Raw genomic sequence first — 16,626 nt, 5'->3', positions numbered from 1 at the left:
CTTCAAATGTACCAAACTCCGAGTTTATTCGATTACTCCAAAATCTGTTGATTCTCAAAAGGTACATTACATGCCTTTCATCTCGTTTTGACGCAGACTACCGATAGAGATTTTTGCTCTCACTTTTGTTACGTAAGAAAATTGCGCCGAAGGAGTTTCGGTTTCAAGCCCTCGTCTCTGTTTCCAAGCCTTAGCAAGATCAGTATTGACAGTGCGCTGTTGAGATCATTCCATAAATGGTAACACCGCAAGAAGTTGTTTCATTTCTACATAGCCTTACTCCAACGGACCAAGACAACGGAGCAGTAGTCCTTAAGCACCAATCGGCGTTTGATGGATCGATTTCACGTATTGCTCATTTACTGCATGACACCGATTCCAGGTACGTGACAATAGCAATTGTGAAATCTTCTATGTAAACTTTGACTAACTAATATGTAGAACTACTTTTGGACAATCGGAAGACATATGGAGATCAATATCATCGGTTTTGTCTGGACTGCGGACTTTGACAGCCCGGAGCGCGGAAGAGTTGAGCAGGAGAGATAGGCTGATGCGCGCGGTTCTTACCTTCTCGATGAATTTATTGACAGCTGGACCGCTAGCTCAGCAATCTGCGTACGTACGATTGCAACCGCAGGAAGGGTTATTTAGTAATGGATTCCAGATCTCACTATATGAAGAATGAACTCTTTTGCATTTTGGCTGACGATGAGTGCATAAAGAGTACGTTAAGAGGCAATATTAAAGTCTTTAAAGCCTAACTTGCCATAGATTCTCTTTGTGCGCCATGCTTAAAGACCATGGTCAACATGTGCGCGTCAAATGATAATATCACGCAGAAATTGTGGACGGAGTTCTTAAGCAAGTATGACGAACCAACACTCAACAAGGTTCTAAGTGGTCTCGATGACGATTCGTACATGGCGCTTCTGGTATTTATTGCTGGATCAATCAGATCGTCAGCAGATCGAAGGTAAGTCATAAATTTAATGACATTGTAATGTGTACTGACGAACTCATCCAGTGCAAAATTATTGAAGTCGTCAGGCGGCCCCATCCTCCTAATCAACACCCTTGACAAAGTCGGCGCCTGGAAGAAAAACGAGGATCATAATAATTTCGAACTCGCGTATTCTATATTTGAAAGCCTAATTCGTCATGGCTATTTCCCACACGTTTACAAGACTGCGTCAGACCCAGCTGACATTCCATCCGAACGCCAAGTTACACTTATGAGGATACTGGACGCGTATTTGACGGCTAAGAATGTAGTTGTCACATGCGAAAATCAGCTTGGCCTCTCCGAATTTCTGCACAATGACTTGTTTTGCGAATGCAAGCCTCTAATAGTGCAAGTTATGACGAAGAAAATAGACAACATTGAAGCGAAACGATTAGAACTATTCATCCTCGATGTAATGGAATGCATTACGAGCCTGATATCATTATCAGCAAATTCGAAGTCTTTCATGGTGGAGCTTAATGCGGTTCCCCAATTTCTGGATTTGTTACGGCGAAGCGATGATTTGATTCCTCGACGGACACTGAAATCTGGCAATCCTGATGATCAAATACCGTCCTATGAGTTTCCGTCCCTGAAGCAAAAATTAATTGGAATACTGGGCATATTAGTACAAGGTGATCGGAAAGTCCAGGATCAGATCCGGGAATTCGGTGGACTGCCCGTGATTCTATCACATTGCAACATTGATGACAGTAATCCATGTAAGTTGTGATATAGTTGTATCGACGTGATGAGATCTGACTGACGTCTTTAGTTATTCGAGAGTATGCTGTATTATGCATCAAGGGCCTACTCGACAATAACGAAGAAAATCAAACATTTGTCGCAAGTCTGGAAGCCAGAGAACCAGTCACCACGGATGCGTTGGAGGAAGCCGGCTACGAAACACAGATTATCAATGGCAAAGTGTCGTTGAAGCGAAAAGATGTGAAATAGGACTTGAAAGTAGAATATAATATGTACAGAAACTAATAGATATCTACATCGATAATGAGCTTTTGTTATCAATTAGCATGAGGAGCAAATAATCTACAAGTATGCACACATGCACTTTTGTTCATATGTCCTCCCAGGCCGCTGCGCAAGCGTACTCGATGTCTTTTATCTCCTTTGCGGCCTCTCCGCTCGTTACGATCGGTGAATCGTCATGGATATACACGTTATCCTCAATGCGGATACCTATACCACAAAAATATTTTGGGAATTTAGGGTTATCCACAGGAACGTAGATACCTGGTTCAATGGTGATGACATTGCCCCTCTTCAGGTTCTGTCGTCGTGATTGGTCTGGACAGTCATGGACGTCCAAACCAAGATGATGACCCACATAGTGGGGATAGAGAATTGAGTTAATTTCCTAGATTCTCTGTTACCTTTAACCCAGCTAGAACTTTACACTCATGAGACGCACACTTAAGCTGGTATCAAATCCGATGTTGCGCAATTCGACGGCGAATAAATCGACAGATGAACGATGGATGGTTTCCAGAGAATTTGATGTGGTGGCGAGTTTAATGCATTCTTTCTGGACGTTCAAGACAGCGTCGTACAGATCTTTCTGCGGCTCAGTGAATTTGCCGTTTACTGGCCACGCGCGCGAGATATCTGCACAATAGCCGCCGTATTGCTGTAACAGACTTAGAATTGGCAGGTCAGACAAGATTTCATTATAGATTGCAAACTTACTCCACCAGCATCAATCAGAACCATTTCGCCGTCACTAGTGTCAATATGTGAGCCATATTCTATCACTACAATTGACGAACGTACTTCAGGACATCGTCATTCCTCGTGTAATGGATCCCTAAAGCGTTCTGGATGAGTCAGCACCCGCGGCGGTCCCTCAGTATACAGTAATACTTATGTACCTTCCCCCCCGCGACTACGGGCACATAAGCCGACTTTTCGCACCCACCAATTCTAAACGCATAATCCAAATACGCATTCAAATCAGCCTCCTTCGTGAACCGGCGTCCATAAGCTCTCGTAATCGCCCGCCCCGAAATTTTTCCCGCCTTCTGCATGACTTTTAACTCCGCCTCAGACTTGACTGCTCTCAGGCTCTGCACGATGCGAGTTAATGGACGCAATGTCGTCTCTTTCTTGTGATATTTAATGAGCTCGAGGATATTCACTTCCATTGTCTCTCGTCGTACGTGCGGATGGAAGAAACTCGCGATTTCGCTGTTGGCCGGGGCAATGTCCATATAAATTGACTTCGCTCGGGCAATAATGTCATCTAAGCATTTTCTAATAAACTTGATATCACCAGCCTTTGTCCCAATATTAGCAGCAACGCAATTTCTAACGAGAGTACCAACTGACCTCGTCCGCGTTGAACATTTCGAGAGCACCGTTGACACCTGTACGTGGACCTTCCCATAGCTCCTTCCGCTCGTCTTTAGGCTGCACATAGAGATGGAATGTATAATTGTTCTCAATAGGTTTTTCTTATTTGTAATCATGTTAGACCCAGTCCATTGACTGCAACGATCTTTGACACACCAATTACCATGACCGCTCTAGGCTCATTAAATCCTATACCACAGTCAGGACAGGAACTCATCATACAGTAGCCTTAATTCACGTACCAGATAAGTAGAAGAAATCCGGATTCTGATGGAATTCGTAAAATACCGCACCAGATCTATACTTAATCTCATTACCAACTAAAATGGCGGCGGCACCAACGGGTAATTGCTCTATTAGCTTGTGCCTTCGAAAATGATATTCTAGCGCCGAAATTCCCGGGGTCACTAACTTCCGACGAAGAAATTGTCAATAGTCTAATTCTACCTCTGATAATTTGGAGATAATCAAAAGAAAAAGAGGCGAGCACTCACGTTCGCCTTCTTTTAGCATGTGGGGTCGCGTTTCGAATGTAGGTTGTCCAAATCCGGTTTGCACGGCGTACCCCCGTCGGTCCCGAATTTCAGGATGGCATTGTCGTCGGTATATCGGTACTATACCGCGCGTACTACTTAAATTAAGGATGCCACTGCATTTTAATGTAGTGTTGGTTGAGAGGAGATCTAGTGCTGATATGCCGGCAATGTGGGAAGACCGACAATGTCTCGTGCATTGGCGCATCATGTTGCCTTTAAATTTAGTCGAACGCCGTGTCAGAAGAATGCTGTGAAGTATAATGATTGATCCTATCCCTAGTTGTTGGTGTCATTCGCCGTGGGGTTGTTTTCTCATTCTGGATTTAGCCCCTCGCGAAAGCGTCAGTAGTGAACGCCGCTCAAGTCATCAGAGTTTACAGATGCTAGAGCCAGGAGGATGAATGAATTTCGAGTCACCAGAACGAGGAGATTCTATTTGAAATTCGTATGAATCGAAAGTCACTAAGATAGTACGAATGCACAGGAAAGGCTACTCTCAGTTAGTAAAGAACAATGCGGGAATTCATAAATTTAGAATACGCGCTTATTTGGTGGCCATGCTTTCCAACAACGCTACGTCTCGTCTTCTTCTGGACCGGCAACTTTTTTTCCAAGACTGGACACTGTCACAGGCTGGGCGGGAATTTGACTTTATCTTTTCATTCTTTTGTTCGTCGCTCATCGCAGCTCATCTCGAGGTTGCGGTACAACAGCCGCAATCAACCATGGGCTAAATTCCGATGGTAAGTCGGGGTCCAGTTAGCATGCAAATGTCGGATCACGCTGGATATAGACCAACCAGTGGAAGCTCCCTACCAAAGCTCAATCGCCATCAGGAGCATGCTATGGTCATTTGGACATCGTTTTTGAGATTCTGTTCGTTTGCATCCTCTCGGCTACCTCGCTGCAGCTGATGACATCACTAGACAACCATTTCCACAAAATGATGAACCTCAAGGCCAACTTCTAGTCGCCGGCATGGACATCCATGAAGTCATGTTCATCGATATGTTTGTCCCCCGCTCACACCGTTCACAGTGATGCATTGAGTTCAGTGACGTTCGATTTTGGGTTGTGTCAAGTGCAATCCCCTCTTTCCTCGGACCGTATATCTTCATTGTGGCCGTTTTATAAGGCCAAGCATGCATCAATAGAGAAACGCAATAATTCCTTGGGGGCTTGTCTTCGCTGACGACTGGCGCCAAGGCAGCATGTCAGTGGGAGACGACAGTTTGGAAAAGAGACTAGATGGCTACAGAGTATTACGCAATGTTGCCGCTTCGTTATGTACGCATACTGTTTCAATATAGCATAGGTGTGCTCAAGCGTGACATAGTCAAGATAGTAGTACAAGACACTATTTTAAACATGTCGTTCAACTCCCAATGTTACCCACAGAAACTAAACGATATTGATGAACTTGGCAAAACCCGATTCGGGATCAATAATATCAACGCAACTCTGCTGAAAAACACTAATTACAAAGTACTTTTTTAAAAAAACATACCCAAAGATATAGATCTGTATACAAAATATTGAACAATACCCGATATTGATTCGCCTAACGTCAAACACCAGCGGAAAAGATACCCTAGTCCAACAAACTGACCTACCAAATTTCCAATATCACACACTTTTTCGGAAAAATTAATACAAAGATAATAATATAAATTGTACACGTCATATTTTATTTAACAGACAAGATATCCCAGATATCCTAGTCGTCTCAGTTTGATGGTCTCGGCAACCATACGCATTCCACCGGCACCAGTCGCCTCTCCGACGGCGACAGCAGCTAGACGTTCTAGTCCAGACGACGATCCGGCGCTACTACTCGTACTGACTGCCGATGTGCGCTTCCGGGCTTCGATCGCATGACGCACACAGGCTTCCCATCTTGCTGGCTCCATGGTGAGTGGCAGGGCATCGAGAATCATATTCAGCGATCGCCAGGCATCGTCGCGTGTCTCATGAATTTCAGTAAGGTCGAGGAGGGTTGCGACAGCGAGAGCAAGAAAGTGGTGATCCAGCGGCGACAGCCAAGCCTGGGCAACTTGCGATATAGTCTCTGCAGGATTAGAAGTCGACAAAGAGCTTGATGCAGCGTATGCATTCTTCATCCGCGGTACCAAAAATCCAGTAATCCTAGTAGCCGGACCAAGCAGAGCATGCGGATCTGGGACCTGTAGGAGCCGCAAGATAGCTAGCTTGATATGCCAGTATACAATCTCCAGCTCTGGTTTCGCATCCCACACTTCCTCAACCGATTCTCGTACTCGTTCCAACTCACCTCGCAATACCGTAGCGATATACTGATGTCGCGAGGCCGATATTATTTCATCAGTGAAGGCACTTGACTCAAAAACGTGTCCAAGAACCAGTGAGAGACGGATAAGGTGGTATGGGACGGTTGTCAAAGTGATGTGGTCGTCCGCTACGAGATGAATGGCACGATCTGGAATTTGCAACGGAAGCGAGAGCGAAGCAGCCTGCCATCGATCTATCATGCAGACCACTAAATAGATTCGCCGACTCAATCGTACATCAGAGTCGAGGTCTGAGTCATCAGGAGAAGGCGAAGACGATGACTCTGGTAGCAATGCCGATGTCACGTGGAGACGGAGTGAGTGAGCCAGACCGATCGCGGCACCGAGCCAGTAAGATGGAGAGCGAAGAACGCCGTCCAGTGCCGCCGAACCGTGATTGTCGGTTTCAAGAGCAAGTAGGACCATCGCCTGGACTGTGATCAACGACGATGCAAGCGGAAGCTTGGAATTATCCTTTTGCGCGTCTGATAGGTGTTGAATTGCGCGCTGCCAATCCTGCTCGCCGCGATGTGGTGAAACCTTGCCGCGGATGAGCGCATATAACGCATGCAGACACGCATTTCGGATCGGCGAAGTCGTAGCAACAAGACGAGATCGTAACCGTGACCGAGATTGAGCAAGTATGGGAAAGATGGGATGAATATGCCGGTAGTAGGCATCAACAGCATCCTCATCCCATGTAAACGGGAACGATGAATCTGTAGCGGAGCGATGGCCCGCACTTTTTTTACCAGACTCATACGCACCCATCATTCCAGTTCCAATGGAATGCCGCTGCAGAGGCGGAGTCTGCGACGCCGGCACATGGATAGAAGTGGACAGCGGCTGTTGAACTCCACTTCGAACGGATGCTCGGGGACTTGCGTTTTCAGTTGCTGTCGATCCGCCGACCAACCGACTGCCACCTGTCTCATAAGGAGGCTTCCAGTAATGATTCGGTCCGTTTGGTGGGGCCATATATGGGGGAGCCGGCTCATCCACTACACTTGAACCGGTTGACCCCTGCAGAGGGGGCAGCTGCGAACCTGACTCGAACTTGAATGAATCTATCGACGGAAGTCGCTCTGTAGAGCTACTCGAGAAAGGCGATTTTAGTGGTGCCATCGGTCTGTTGATTTCATTACTGTATTCGGCGGTGCTCGAAAATGCGCGTTTCCGCTGGCCAGCGAGTGACTGACCACCTGGATTTAATGTCGGAGAATTTAACAAAGCCTGGTGAGAATTCTGTGACGGCTGAGGAAGAGGTAGCGAACTAATCGAGTCTGTCCGTAGCACCGGCTGTTCTGGGATGACAGTTCGAGGAGAGCCGACTGTCTGGTAGCCGAAAGTGTATGAGGAACTGTATTGCGAACTTGGGGAATCTGCCGGATAGTTATTGCTGCCGGTGCTACTTATACTAGCCTTGTGTCCGCTTGGGTTTCCGGAGGACGAATCGTTGGAGGTGCGGACCTCGGAGATGGCGCTATTGCGACGAGAAGTAGGGACTTCGCCGGAAGAAAACGAGTTTTCGAGTGAATTTAGCCTGTCCTCGAGTTCCTTGATATAGCTATAGCGAGTTCAGCCAAGATCCTGTGGATTCAAAACAAAAAAGTGATCTCACCCTTTACTTGGACCACGCTTCATTGGGATACGACTGAAGGAGCACTTCTCGCCTAAGCGTTGACAGGAAGAGCACTGTTCGAGACCACCGTCGGGCGTCGCGTCGCATCGAATCTGGTATCCTGTCAGCCATCGATATTTAACTTGGAATTATATCAAGATGTTATTCACCTTCTTTCGCCGGCACTAGAGCGGGAAATGATTAGCAAGAGCCGTAATTGAGTTCAACATCTACACACCTCATCACAAGCTCGCGAGACCTTAGATCGTTTGCGAGGCAGGGTCGAGTCCGAGACTGGCGACGTCTGGAGTTGTGGTACAGCGACTTGGGTTGGACCGGGCTGGACGGTCATGACGGGGGATGGGGGTCTGTAGTGGTGGGTTTTGTCGAGAACTTGGTGGGGCAGCGCAGTCGAGAACGGGGAAAACTCTTGTGGAAACGGCGAAGGCACAGTGGCCATGCGGGACGAGCCCCAGATGAGAGCAGGAGAGGACCAAGTTAGTAGTTGAAGATTATAGAGTTGAACTGCAGGAGCAGGAGCGGATGGGAGGAGTGGTGGTTGCGAGTGGAGTGAAGAGAAAAAGTCGAGATGGAGATGGACGAATGGACGGCATGTGGCCGGCCTTAGGACAGAGGTTAGGTACGGACGCAGACGACAGGCGGATGGCTGATCATGGGCGGAAGAATTAGGTATAGGCAGACGCGGGGAAAAGGACCGCAGCCGACCGAGCGACGGCGGGTGCTGGTTTTGGTTCAAAACGCAAACTCAAACCGCAGCTCAGCGCGGGGGGATCTGTGTGTTTTTGCCTATTTGCTTTACAAGCGTTGGGGTTCGGGTTCGGGTATAAAGCGCGTAGCTAGCGCGCCGTCTCCACAACTCCACAATCCGCCCTGAACTCTACTCTACGGCACTTTGCCTTCTGCAGCAGCACGCGCTCAAAGAAAAAATTCTTTGCTATTAGAAGCATCAATGTATGACGAACTGGCGTCCCATGATACATTATTGCTCATGCAGTATTATTGCGTCAAATGCATACTAGTTAATTCCGGTGATTTTGCTGACTGTTCATCATCCGGGGTACGTGCACGGAGTCACGCGCTCGGTGACCTGTGGAGCCACATAGTAGCTGTCACTCCGGAACTTACCCCGCCGCATTAGTGGCCATGCGCAATCACAGTTATAGCATAATCAACAGTAAGCGCGACAATTGAAGCCCACGTGCATTCCTTGCAGTCCTGCTTTCAAAGCACTCGGGAGCGTGTGAATTTCCGCGCTAGTGTCCGAAACGAGCATTCATCCCGCGCTTCTCGCGGTTGCACGCGGCTGTAAGCGCGATCTGTCGCGTCTCCCCGATATCTGCAACAGCCAAAAAACCCAGGCGCCGCGACTTTATCGGACACTGTTTAGAATCATATCTCGCTTTAACATTATTTTGCAGCGTTTTCGTCCTCGATACTACTTTCCCGAATGGAGAATGAAAATTTTACGGGCTTGCTGTCAAGTCGCGCGGTTCAATAATGGCCTGCCCTGGTCGCGGAATGCCGACAAATGGAAGAACTCCATATTAATTGTCTACAACCGTCCACTGCATTACGATTATTTTTCTACGATGCTGCTTCTGTGCTCAGGCTACTGCACGCTAGCATTGAGACTCGAGACGAGGTCTCGGCATTTTTCTTGCTAGTTCGTAAGAGTTCATGAGTGACAGTGCAGTATATATATCGGCTCTCTGTGCCCTAGACCTTCCTACTATTTTTTGGATGTGTTTCCTTACATCTGGATATATTCTCACCCTCCAGTATGCACATAAACGAACTAGGACTGTTCTGACTTTACTTCTTGGGAATCCCCATTACAGCGCTATTGTGCTAGTCAGAACCACGGCTGGTTGCTGAGTTCGATCGACAATCAAATTAACTTTCTAGTGATAAGCGAGAACGGATGCGCAGGAACCGCAACCCCTTCGGGTTCAGCCATCTCTTCAGTCCCGGGATGAAGGGTCACGGCCAGCGTCTACAAAGTCGCGGCATCGTATCTTCTTAATCATAGTTCGGCTTCTAATTTGTCGGCAATCCTATAAAACTGTAAACTCTATAGTTTGTTGGTAGGGCTGTTGACGGATGGCGGATATGACGGATTCTATCCGTCAAACTATCCGCCCCGAATAAATATCCGCCGCATTTTAAGATGGCGGATGGAGATGTCGAATAAACATATGCGCCAAGTCCCAAATTGGCGGATAGTTTCCTAATTAGGAAAGATCCATGTGGGAGTATATAAGGTCAGGTCCAAGCTGTAGTTTAGTTGAGAAGTGTATATTCTCGAAACGCTTAGATTTCTGCAAGGATTTATTATGTCGCACTGTTCGAATGAGTTATCTATTGAATTTCGAGATTCGCATTCGAGATTATGGATTAAATTCCTCGGAATTGTCAGAACTCCGGCGTAGGTATTTCAAGATTGTGCGGTTTTAACTCAGCTCAAATTACTATCTGAAAGAAAGAAAAGAAATTAAATGAAACTGGACACTCTTGTCAACGGATCGTAAAACACAACCACAATGAATAAGGCAAAGTAGAAGTAACTGAAGAATAATGCAAGGGGATGCTAAATGTATGCGGCTCAGGCCGAGCATTCACATTCTTGCTGACCCGGCGGCAGAATGCAGATACAATCGTCGACGCCGACACGAGTGTGTGTGCAAGTACATTGTCTATTTTGGTAATCCTAATCCTGACACGGGACTATTTTTATTATTTATTAACGAAAACGGGTGAAATTTTGGTTCCCCAATAGAGCATATTTGGCGCTAAACTATGAAAGTAAATTGTCTAACCTAATTTGGCTAGTCGAATCATTAGTAGATTTATTCGATCAAAACGGATACGAAGACGGATTTATTCGACAAAACGGGGGATGAGGATCCGCCAAACTTGTATGGTGGATGCCGGATGACGGAAGTAAATCCGCCAAACCCAGATTTGGCGGATATCCACATCCGACACAGCCCTATTTGTTGTGATATTTCAAGGTCGCGATTTTTCATTTGCTAGTGAATTTTAATTGGATCCCATGTTCTCCCCCACGTCCCAGTTCAGCTTCGCAGTTTTTTATCGCCAACGACTGAATGTTCGTGCGGACTCTGCCTCAAGAATAATATTTTGGATCGCTTGTCATCCATATTCGCTAGGGGTGGATACGATTTGCGATTAGTCGTGACTATACGATTGGTTGCAAAAGTTTGGACATTTAGATCTCAAAACCCTAACCATTGATACACCCAATCTTGATGATATTTCAGAGGACAGACGTTTCCTGGACAAAGGGTAATAACCTACCTTCCTAATAAGGAATACGATTACTTTAAGATTTTATACTTCACTACACGATTACTTTACGATTAGAGCTTCATTTTTGCGATTAACTTTACGATAATCTCAAAAGTTGACGGTACCGTAATCGTATCCACCCCTACAGTATTCTGCAAGAATATTGATTTTTAATTGTGACACAGTGACTGTTTTGTACGTAGCTTATGATATGACGACTATTCTTTGCAGCAGGTGTTGGTCCTGCTCATGAAATTTTTGTTAAGTTGCATTGTCTAGTCGCTTACGAAAGCGTTCTCGTCTGTCCGTCACCTGACTCGTAGGTTGACCGCCCAATTAGGTGCCGGCCTTCCAAACACGGGTTGCAAGTGAGTGAGCCTCAGAGGTTGTCACTGCGCCTGTCGCGTCGCGTTTACAGGGAACCGCAAACGACAGGTCGTGCCCCACACAGGAACAGGCCCGCGGGGCTCCAGATTCTAGATTGTTGCACTCTGGTTTTGAGGCAATCACCTCGCTGGGATGAATGAGTCCACCCATTTCTATGACTCTCTTCTGTTCGCGTCGTTCAAGTCCATTAATCTAACTCACATCATAGCAGGTCAAGCCGTTCAGTGTTATCATAGTCCGGCGATCAGACATTGGGAGGCCGAGCACGGGCCTGATCCAAAGACGCAGATATTATGAGACGCTGTATTCATGCAAATTGTCACTGGAGTCCAGTGGCTAGATGTTTGATACAGTAGGTAATCGGCATTTCTAGCGAATAAGGTGTGTTACTAATTTATTTGTACGTTAAAGATATCAAGAATTCCCAGAAGAATTTAGGAATTTATGTCCCACCGCACCCGTCGTATCTTCGGCTTAGCCGTCAATGTGCCTAACCGCGTGTGCTTCTGTGGTCTTATCTCAACCCCAATTAGAATTTCTGACAGATGTTCGGTCACTACTCTATCGACTGTGCCGGAAACAGTACAGGGTAGGTCTTGATATTGTGTTTGCGGCTGCTATTACGCAATTCCTTGCTTGTTCCTCGCTCCGCCACTTGTGGGCAGTCAATGCATGTCAGTTGTTACTCGCGACTGAAGTCTCAACTATGGGATTATGCAACTCGGATGTCAACATTATTTAGACGCGATCTCGCGAGCAATTATTTTTACATTTTATTATCCTATTGGTCACTAAATAGTTCAAATATTATGAAAAGATCGCTACACTTCATTTTCAAGTTCACTCTCATTTTCAACTCTCCTCAATAACGTTCACTGCCAGTCGCTGCTCACGTTCTGCATTGACGATGCTCTGTATGTTCTCATCGGTACGCACTTGATCTCTGCAAAGAGAGGGTTTCATCCATCTATGAAATTGACATGCGCGGTTGTTCCTCGAGCTCACCTCAGCGGTTCTGCGGTTCTGTAGGTTTCAAGTCGATGTAGTGTTGTTACCGAGCAAGCCACGTCTGCATTGGTAATTTGTCATCCAAATTGCTATGCGTCCGTACTTATGTCAGCCAAGTGATCTCTAGACGCAATGGTCAGCGTCCTTGACATCTTTCGCACGAAAATTATCACGAACGCGCTTTGCATCTTCTATTATCAGTTCAACTTTGTAGGTGATCTTTACTTTCCCGCTGGGTATGGTCCTGACTCGCTTGGGATTTTTAAATATACTCATCCGCCGCGTCCGCATTTCTCCTGCTCAAATTTTGCCTCTGTTTGACTCTCGCTTAATCTCACAGCTCCCACAATTCTTCGCGTAACAGAAACTGTCTTTTTATCGAGACCAAGTCTGTTACACAGTCGACAGATTCTGTCTTTTGATCGAGACCTAGTCTGTTACACAGTCGACAGATGCAAAACCACTAGATATATCCATTTCCAGCTGTTTGTCTTCGTTTCATTTATGGTGCCGACGTGTAGCAATATGGCAGAAAGGTTGGCGAGCACTAAACCGTCCACATTGTTAACGCCGGGAAATGTCACTTTGACAGAATCATATTGCTCATATATACCGAAGTATTCAATCTTCAGCCCACACGTAATTCGCTCTGGCCCCATGCGAAGAAAATCTCATATCTCGTTCTGTCATCGCCACATGGGATAATGACTCGCTTATTCCGAGGCATCAATCGGTACAACTCGAAATTGTGGCCATTTTGTTCTGGCCAGATCTTTGCGACTTGCGAGCCCATTAATACCTTACGCAACAAGATATTGCACCCCGTTACCATTTCACTAAATAACATATGCTCTAGTTGGGTTACACAGGATCTAATGACCATCAGACAATCCTTTAATTCACGCGTACTCGTAGCAGGTAGAATACTCAGAGGTGGTATTGTATACCGAGATTCATGCAAGAGTACCGCCGATGGCAAACAGCTAAAACTTTTCAGTCTAATCAATGGCTGTTCAAAAATAATAACCGCGCTGCTGGATCTTACGCGTTCAGAACCACACGGCCTGACCTTGTGTCGGGTTCGCTCTTCTGCTTTGCCGCACTGCTGAGGCTGTAGGATACTGAGACTGCTCAACTTTCGTGTTCTGTCTGAGCTCAACGGATGCGATATGCGCAAAACTTGGCTAGATGTCGAATCGAAGAAGCGACTGAACTGGATGGACCTGTCTTGCAATGCTGCTCAGTGATTGAAAAGGGAGGAACCCTACCGAGATATGACGCGCAAACAGCCTTTGGGAAAGCTCGAGATCGAGAATACACTTGACGCGAAGAGAACTCTGTGTATGGTCCCAGCAAGATTCACTGCGGAGTCTGGGTGTAGGTATTTCAAAAGCGGACTGTGAATCGTTTCGATCTCGTGAGACTGTCTGCTGGTCTGCATCCTTCATGACCTACTGACTAATTTATTTCTCAATATGCCTAATGCTGTCATATATGATCAAATCCTTGACTATTAGCCAATATTAGCAACGATTATGCATGTGGCTATGAGGGAATACTTGAATCTATACGATGATGAGATCAATGTGATTTACAATGTATTTCAAATGTGCATAGCATCTGTCCCTCAATAGGGCTCTACAAATTCGCCGTTATTGTGGATTCGGTCGTTGGTATAAGTCTCGTTCATTATGAGCGTCGCGGAGTGGGCTTGATATCCCACGTTGCTACTCTATGATAAGATAGATTGTGCCTTGTACAAGACTACTGAGGCCGACTAGATGAAACTGTCGCTGGAAATCGCTAAACCAGCCATGTTAAACTTCAGTGGTTGAAATTTGTGGTTTTTGTAGACGAAACTTGTAAGAGATCTTGTCGACCGTGGAGCAGCAATGTTGGCATGTTACAATTCGATTAGCTATATACAGAATGTAATGCATGTGGCTAATGGTATCTGGACGTCATGAAGTATATTTATGCTCTGCTCTATTGGTCGCACAAGGAAGGGTAAGCCGGTGAGCGACAGTCCCGCTTATCTAGCGAAAGTGCCGGCACCACAAAATATGCGCCAAGCTTTTTGTCGCTCATCGGCAATAAAGATGCCAAGCTTTTTAGCAGGAATTGGCTTAGTTTGACTCAGTTTCGTTGGCTGTCACCCACTAATTCGGCGTAAGTTGGCGCAACCTTAGCGAAATCCCTATCAAATTTGAAATAAAAATTTTTTTTTCAAGAAGCGCCACGATTTAGTTACTACGTGCACTATGGTGGATCAAAGTCGAACGTTGCCACGTGATGCAGCTAAAATTGGGACAAGTTGTGACTGGAGGATCACAGGATCACAAACAGCCGAGGTTCATTCGGCTAGGGTGAGTAACAGAATACAGGCACAGCACAGACCGCACTGTGAATCACAGTCGGTCTCGACTCTCACCGTTAGTTAGGAGCCACCACTGAAGAGAAGGGATCGACAGGACGACAGGATGGGTTTAGGTCTGACGAGAGTATGCTTTCCATCAATAGTAATGCCCAGGCATACAATGCCGGCAGACGTAGTTGACCACGATGGTTTTTGAAATAGATAATTTATATTCTACACAGGGAAGCCTGTTCCGAACAGAGGACTTTCCTGTGACCGAAACAGGAGTCGTGGCTGGTGGACGTGGCTGCGTAAGCGTCGCAGATTGTGACTTCAAAGCGTGACTCGTGCGAAGCCTCGGAGTTGTTCGGAAATCTCGGAGATACCGGAGAGATGCCCAATTTGTGAACTGTCGCCTCCGGTGTGGCCTCGGGGCTCCTCGATTTGTGACCCGTAGCCGATTTTCCGACTTAAAGGAGTTCCCTGTTGGGGGTAACCTACCTCCTAATCGGTATAGCGTCAGGGCTGGGGCCAAAGCCAAGCATTCTGACGCCAAACGCGAAATGCTTGTTCTCAAAAATAGATTAAAGGTATGAAAGGATGGCAGATCGCTGCTGCATTCAATGATCTACAAAATATGAGCTGGGAAGACAGTGCAATCGATTCCATATATTCCGCTCTGCTCGTTGACTACCACAGTGGCGAGAATGGCAATGGCATTTGTTCATTGTGAATTCGCATTGTCCTCGCAACTGGCAAACTCTTAATACATTAGGTAGCCAAGGAGGCGTCTATTTTACCGCGGCCCTCGATATATGAGTGAGGTGACCAAGGCGATCCCAATGCGTCCAATCAGACTGGACTCGCAGACAGGTACCAGCCCGGAACTAGGCTGTTAGCGTAGCTAAAGCTTTGTGGCAAAGGCAAACAAGCTTACACTTTAAGACAGGTGAACTGGATTAGGGCTTCTACTTCGTACTCGTAATCTAGGTTGTCTCAGTTGAAACTGCATCGCCGGCCAAGTGATTCGTGTGTGTATGACATTCCCTGCGTCAGTTTGCAGAAGTTAAGTTGCATGTACGATTGCTTAGGAATACTATAGCTAAGAGAGAACGGCCGACCCACTACCGCTTAATATACTTATTCTTTAGGCATGTCTGCAATCTACTGATCTCACCTTCTAAAGGCACTTAGAAATAGTCATCTGAATCGTTGCAATACCAGTTACGGAAGTACACTGAGCAAGCCAAAAGCATCAAGCCATCCACTTCCGTACAATAGTGACTCTGTGTGTGGCCGCCTGTAATCTCTGACCCTGTCGATAACCGCATTCCGGGCGGCTCTAATTCTCTGGCTCCGCTGGTGGCCTGGACAGGCCGACCGCCGCCACTTACTTATTTACCGTCAGCGTATTTACTTCTGCATGTCGCTATTTCGTCACCTGTAAGAAAGTAGTGCAGATGTTTAGTCAGGAAATTTGCACCCATTGATGTAAACTCTAAAATGTCAAGCTTTCGCCGTCCCGGCTGCGGCCCCTCCCCCCCCCCTTCCAGACTAAATGGCAAGGAAGGCAAGTTTTGTTCCTCGAACTGAGTCAGAGTAGCCGGCCTAGGCTCCTTACCGCATCGGGAGCGTATCGTTGGCAGTGACTTATTGTCCATTTGCGCCCGTCCATATTGTTTCTTCGCCCCTTTTTCTAAACCTGT

General features: G+C 46.4%; 3 protein-coding genes across 3 annotated transcripts; 1 reads left to right on the top strand and 2 right to left on the bottom strand.

Annotated features, from left to right (window-relative positions):
• The first annotated feature begins 18 nt into the window (after positions 1-18).
• Positions 19-2,024, top strand: V1508DRAFT_376841 (spinocerebellar ataxia type 10 protein domain-containing protein). Its single transcript, XM_066937606.1, has 6 exons — positions 19-382; positions 442-618; positions 668-726; positions 775-976; positions 1,028-1,728; positions 1,782-2,024. The coding sequence occupies exons 1-6, from the start codon at positions 237-239 to the stop codon at positions 1,961-1,963; spliced, it is 1,467 nt and encodes a 488-aa protein (XP_066792941.1). The 5' UTR covers positions 19-236; the 3' UTR covers positions 1,964-2,024.
• Positions 1,961-4,615, bottom strand: V1508DRAFT_426196 (peptidase M24, structural domain-containing protein). Its single transcript, XM_066941535.1, has 10 exons — positions 4,453-4,615; positions 3,871-4,402; positions 3,619-3,783; positions 3,533-3,565; positions 3,353-3,477; positions 2,896-3,300; positions 2,798-2,841; positions 2,714-2,747; positions 2,439-2,654; positions 1,961-2,384 (listed from the first exon to the last, which is right to left on the bottom strand). The coding sequence occupies exons 2-10, from the start codon at positions 4,118-4,120 to the stop codon at positions 2,085-2,087; spliced, it is 1,572 nt and encodes a 523-aa protein (XP_066792940.1). The 5' UTR covers positions 4,121-4,402; positions 4,453-4,615; the 3' UTR covers positions 1,961-2,084.
• Positions 4,616-5,603: 988 nt separating this feature from the next.
• On the bottom strand, positions 5,604-8,191 carry V1508DRAFT_406666 (uncharacterized protein; the record flags this gene model as incomplete). The annotated part of the gene is made up of 5 exons (XM_066938791.1): positions 5,604-5,768; positions 5,796-7,785; positions 7,840-7,952; positions 8,010-8,024; positions 8,078-8,191. The coding sequence occupies 5 exons, from the start codon at positions 8,189-8,191 to the stop codon at positions 5,604-5,606; spliced, it is 2,397 nt and encodes a 798-aa protein (XP_066792939.1).
• Positions 8,192-16,626: the final 8,435 nt, after the last annotated feature.

This window comes from Lipomyces doorenjongii (assembly GCF_038497915.1).
Source record: "Lipomyces doorenjongii strain NRRL Y-27504 unplaced genomic scaffold V1508scaffold_93, whole genome shotgun sequence".
NCBI lineage: Eukaryota > Fungi > Ascomycota > Lipomycetes > Lipomycetales > Lipomycetaceae > Lipomyces > Lipomyces doorenjongii.
Note: the sequence above shows the minus strand (reverse complement) of the source record. Positions and strands in the feature narration are given on the sequence as shown.